Below are 6,000 nucleotides of genomic sequence, written 5' to 3'. Positions count from 1 at the left end.
TTAAGGTCATTGCTGGAGATTACCCACGGTTTATTTGGAATGACACAGCACTGAAAACAGAATCATTACAGATGACTTGTGGATACAGCATACATCACCTATATCTTATTTTCGGACGATCGGTGAAGATGACTTGCATAAGTAGAAAGAGGTGGAAATTAGGAGCTTTTGGAAATAGTGTTCTTTGGGGGCGGACGTCAATGCCCCATCAGCTGGCCAATCTCAGAAAGGCAGAAATTAAGACAATCGAGCTGCTCATCCCAACTCACCTATCTCCAGCCACAGTGGCCAGACATTCAGAGCGTCAGACTGCTTTCTCCAAAGGGGAGGCAGCTCTGACGGGCTATGAGTCATTGCATCCTGAAAAATGCACGTTCCCAACACAGATACTGTCGACTCCTTTGGCAATGGGATGGCTGATTTTTGCCCAGAGGCAAAACTGCAACTGTAATGCCGGACAGAATAAGAGCAGTGCATGAATCAATGACGCTTAAGAGACTAGGAGCTACAATGGAAAGGAAGAGTGCAATTATGCATATGTAGCCTTGTGCATACACATAGATTCAGGAGTGATGCCAACTAGCTCGTGTGACTGTGTGCCATATATATCTACAGAGAGGGAAGTGTGTTGGAAAAGAACAGTGACAACTTTTGCAGCAGTTTCGTTTTAAACACAGTAAACGTGAAAGGGAGAGCACGTGCTCACACCTGCGTAGGGAAATACGATAATCTCACGTTACAGGGTAATTCATCATGTCTTCGGCAGGGCAGCCACTCAATACCACACACTTGGTGCAGAGAAATTAAGGTTCTGGTCTGGAGGAAGCTATTTTAGAATTGGTGGGAGGGGGTCGAGTACACGAGTCTCCACAGCTCGGACAAAGCACAAACAAATCTGGTAGCAAGAACATGGGAACCAGTGAGGACTTTTCCCTTAATTTACTTTTTGTTTTCTCTGACATTGGTTTGCACACATGCTCCACTGAGACAGCCTTCCAAGCTTTGTCTGGCATCGGTCTGTCAATCATTAAGAGTGTCATAGCAAAAGTGAACTCTTCAGGTTTCCACAAAGGTTTAAAAACCCAGTAATCAGGCTCTTTCTACAATATGTTTGGCCCTAATCCAGGCGCCGGGTGAAGTTCTCTGGAAAGAGGCCTTTGTAGGTGGCGAGGTCTCTGAACTGAAGCCAGTCTGATTCCTTCACTCCTACCAGCCAGCCTGCATCCTGCAAGACAAAGACAGGGCTTTTAGAGTCCAACTATAGTAATCCCCTTACATATAACCTTCGGTTTGCGAACTTTCAAAGATGAGAATGTGTCTTGCATCAGCGTCGGATGTGAGTAACACTGCAGCTTGCCCTCTGTCTCCTATCGCTGACGATCCTTCAGCTCTACCATCTCCCATCTCCTGCCTCTCCTACAGTCAATAACTCTTTATGCTTGTTCACTCGATGCCAGCATCTGTATGCTAGCTGTTGTACTGTACTTACTGTACTTTTCAAGGTATCATGCTGTAAGATTTTAAATATTTTCTTTATATTTTGTTTGTTTTTTATGTATTATTTGTGTGAAAAGTATTATGAATTTATTACACTACAGTACTATACAGCCAATTATGTTAGTCGAGCACCCAGGTTAACTTTGTTGGACTTACTAACAACTTGGACTTAAGAATGTGCTCTTGGAATGGAACTTGTTTATATGTAGGGGACTTATTGTACTGGAAAAATCTACATTGCCAATGATTAATAAAATAATGGGTTTATCGAGTATTGTGGTCCTGTACAAGCATATCACAGTACCTGTAAACTTGTGTGCTGAGCTCGGGGATAAACCTTGTCCCTAGTAAGTTGTCAGTTTAAGAAAAATAGAATAAAATTTGAAATTATTTATTTTATATATATAGTTAATTGAAGGTTAATGTTGCAGATGGTGACTGCAGTTATGAAATTAAAAGACGCTTGCTCCTTGGAAGAAAAACTATGACAAACCTAAACAGCATATTAAAAAGCAGAGACAATACTTTGCCAATAAAGGTCCATATATTAAAAGCTATGGTTTTTCCAGTAGTCATGTATGGATGTGAGAGTTGGACCATAAAAGAAGGCTGAGCACTGAAGAGTTGATGCTTTTTGAACCGTGGTGTTGGAGAAGACTCTTGAGAGTCTCTCAAACTGCAAGGAGATCAAGCCAATCAATCCTCAAGGCAATCAATCCTGAATACTTATTGGAGGGACTGATGCTGAAGTGATGCTCCAATACTTTGGCCACCTAATGCAAAGAGCAAACTCACTGGAAAAGACCTTGATGCTGGGAAAGACTGAAGGCAGGAGGAGAAAGGGACAACAGAGGACAAGATGGCTGGATGGCATCACTGACTCAATGGACATGAGTTTGAGCAAGCTCTGGGAGATGGTGAAGGATAGGGAAGCCTGGCGTGTTTGCAGTCCATGGGGTTGGAAAGAGTTGGACACGACTGAGAGACTGAACAACAGCAAATGTTAATGTTATAATTTTGTACAAAGTGTAGTTAATTGATGCTAACTGGATTATAACAAATTCTTAAGGAAGAGGAAATAATTCATTTATACCCAGTGCAAAGAGAGGGACACCGTGTGAAAACATCACACACAGGATCATTTCCTGTCCTGTGGATCCCAGTGAAAGAAAGGCTTAAAGACCCCTGGGTTGGAATATAGTGCTGAGAAGACCATGAGAGGTCTTCTACTTCAGCCTCAACCACTTGCTTATAAGAAAGAACTCTGTCTGCCCACTCACACGTGTAACTGAAATAAACCACCATATACAAGACTTAATCAAACACTAACAGCTTGATATGTGTTGCCTGGTATCACTATTGCGTTTGTTGTCACTGTTGTTTTTCGAGTTTATATAAACTACAGAGCAGTTTGATGTCATGACATTTGTGCTGGAAATATTCATAGTCTTTGTAAATTATTCCTTATAAACATTTGTCTATCGTATAGGTGTGCCCTCACAAAAATGAAGACAGTTAGCCACAGGCAATTTAAAGAACCCATCTGTGCATGGTCACAGGATATGGTAGATGAAATGTAAAACTGAGAAATGGAGGATGACATCTGCCCTTGGCCTTCCAGAGATAAGCAGAGTCTACTTGGGGACAGCTGAGTTGAAGGAACAATTTTAAACATACAGATCATAGGATGTGAAACCAGTGGGAAATGACTGCCTTTATTATGTTAACCAATACAGGAAAAAGATCCCACTTAAAATGAAGGATAGCCAGATTTCATCGGAACCAATCCCCAGTATAGTTCAAGTACATCAGATAAAACGAGGTCTCATAAAATTAAATAAAGGAGCTGAATACATTTCCTTTGATATAATCTAAGGCCATAAATTGATGCTGCTATACAGACAAGAAATATAAGCATTTAGACAGGCCAATTTTTGATGACAGAAAAAAAGTCAGAGAAAAAATGATTTGATAAAATAACTGATAATATCCTAGCTGATGAGGAAAAGTGTCCTCTATAAAATTATGACGTTATATATGTGAAGGGCAAAGTTATACTTAGAGTAAAAGATGATAACTAAAGATTTTCTAAACCTCTGGTAAACATACAAAAGGTCATATTTTCCCCTCAAGTGTCTACATTTGACTTTATTTACAGTGAGTGAAAAATCCAATGAAGCCAAGTGGAGTCATGGGTTTTAAAATAGTTTCAATAAAATAAAATAAAATAGTTTCAATGAAGACAAACATGAAGGTCTGGCATAAACCCATAATCAAGATATATTCCAACTCATAGATTTTGAAATACAACTTGTGAAGTGAAGCATTATAGTTAATATCAATCTTTAGCTGAAAAAAAATATAGAAAAGTAAATTTTAACTGCTTAAAATATGTGGTAGACTGAAGATTTCCAGTTTTGGTTGTGGCAAAATAGCTGGTATCCAACAAACACTATTGCATAGAATACAACTATATTTATAGTTGTAGATACATGTGCATACATAAATGTAACTATTTTTATATAAAAATGACTGCTACAAAATATGTTTATATATTAGAGGGCTCAGATGGTAAAGAATCTGCCTGTAATGCAGGAGACCTGGGTATGATCCCTGGGTTGAGAAGGTCCCCTGGAGGAGGGCATGGCAACCCACTCCAGTATTCTTGCCTGGAGAATTCCATGGACAGAGGAGCCTGGCGGGCTACAGTCCATAGGATTGCAGAGAGTTGGACATGACTGAAGTGACTTAACACGTATATACATCAACTATGTGAAGGCACTGAAAATGAACAAAAGCAGGCAGACACTGAAAGTGAACATGTTAGTTGCCCAGTCATGTCTGATTCTTTGCAACCCCATGGACTGCAGCCCACCTGGCTCCTCTGTCCAGGGAATTCTCCAGGCAAGAATACTGGAGTGGGTTGCCATGCCCTTCTCCAGGCAATCTTGCTGACCCAGGGATAGAACTTGGGTCTCCTACATTGCAGGCAGGTTCTTTACCATTTCTGAGCCACCAGCACAGAAACTGGGGAATATTTAACCCCTGAAACCACACTGGGTTAGAGCTGTTACAAGGTCTTTCCTGAGGGTTAACCTCAGTCTGTGTGATGCAGGACATTCAGAGGATAGAGTTTACGGCTGCCAGAGGAGCTGTACTTTAATGGAGACTATCTTGAAAGAGGGGACTACAGAGAGGGAACCTCAAATATACAGAAAACTTCTTTCCTGGAATCCTGAGCTGCACCCCAAGCTGTAAATGCATAAGTGCTTCTCCAGGAGCCTGGCGGAAAGGAATGACAGGAAGGCAACAATAGCTAAGTAGCAATTTCAGCACTGGCAGTGCAGAGGAGGCAGAATTTTAAGTTCAGATCCCACAAAGCTAGTGGGCTTGATAAATCCTTCAGGATTTCTATTGAAATCCCAAAGGACAATGTCTAAGAAGTAGAGACAAATAGCAGGACTAAGATTTAGCCTGCGAGTAAAAAAACTAAAACAAACTTCCATGAACTCAAGGTATTTATCTACTCATTTAGATGCCTGTTAGAAGAAAAAGAAACAATTTTCCGAGGTAGAAGACAGAACTGAGACTCTCCAATGCAACATCCACTGTGTCCAGTGTCATTTTTTTTAAATTACAGGAAAATATGACCCAAAGATAAAAAGCAACAGAAATGTGTCCTGAGATGACCCAGCTTTTGGAATTCGCAGTAAGAAATATAAAGCAGCTATAATAAGTAGGTTCAAGTACTTAAGCCAAAGTACACCGCTTCCCTGGTGGCTCAGATGTTAAAGAATCTGCCTGCAATGAAGGAGACGTGGGGTCTGGGTTTGATCCTGGGGTCAGGAAGATCCCCTGAAGAAGGGAATGGCTACCCTCTCTAATACTCTTGCCCAGAGAATTTTATGGACAGAGGAGACTGGCGGGTCACAGTTCATGGGGCTGCAGAGTCAGACACGGCTGAGCAACGTAGCACTCACGGAGCAAGTCAGAAGGTAGAAACATCTTCAGGAAGTCACTGAGTCCACCTGACCCTCAGGAAAACCCAGGAGAGCCTGTGGTGCTTTCTGCCCTCATCCTTTACCTGGTCAGCTTCTGAATCTGAGGGCACCACCAACACCACATCACCCCTTTGTAAGGTAAGTTCATCCGAATTTGCTGCCTCGAAATCATGCAGTGTTTCCACCTGCAAAAGATTGTAAAAGAACCGATTCATTTTAGAAAGAAAAGGAGATACAAAAGCAGTCTCTCAGCCAGATTATCAGCAGGCACTCTTAGAAGCATCTCTAAACTGGATAAAAAAAGATGAAGATATGAGTCAAGCCTCAAATAGCAACCCACTGCAATATTCTTGGTGGAAAATCCCATGGACAGAGGAGCCTGGCAGGCTACAGTCCATGGAGTCGCAAAGAGTTGGACACGACTGAGTGACTTCACGTTCTTTTCTTTTTCCAGGGACTCTAACAACAAAGGAAATCCTAATCTCTGTTTACTTAAAAATAT

General features: G+C 41.3%; 1 protein-coding gene across 2 annotated transcripts in view; it reads right to left on the bottom strand.

Annotated features, from left to right (window-relative positions):
- The window catches only part of AMPH (amphiphysin), a 211,833-nt gene continuing 205,833 nt past the window's right edge, over positions 1-6,000 (bottom strand). For both annotated transcript variants that reach the window (XM_043872511.1, XM_043872510.1), the window contains 2 exons: positions 5,582-5,683; positions 1-1,225 (listed from right to left, as the gene is read on the bottom strand). In XM_043872511.1, the coding sequence (XP_043728446.1) occupies positions 1,118-1,225; positions 5,582-5,683 (210 nt within the window). In that variant the 3' untranslated portion in view covers positions 1-1,117. The remainder of the gene's footprint in view (positions 1,226-5,581; positions 5,684-6,000) is intronic.

The sequence above is a fragment of the Cervus elaphus genome, chromosome 18 (assembly GCF_910594005.1).
Source record: "Cervus elaphus chromosome 18, mCerEla1.1, whole genome shotgun sequence".
Classification (NCBI taxonomy): Eukaryota; Metazoa; Chordata; class Mammalia; order Artiodactyla; family Cervidae; genus Cervus; species Cervus elaphus.
This window is presented reverse-complemented; position numbering and strand designations above follow the sequence as displayed.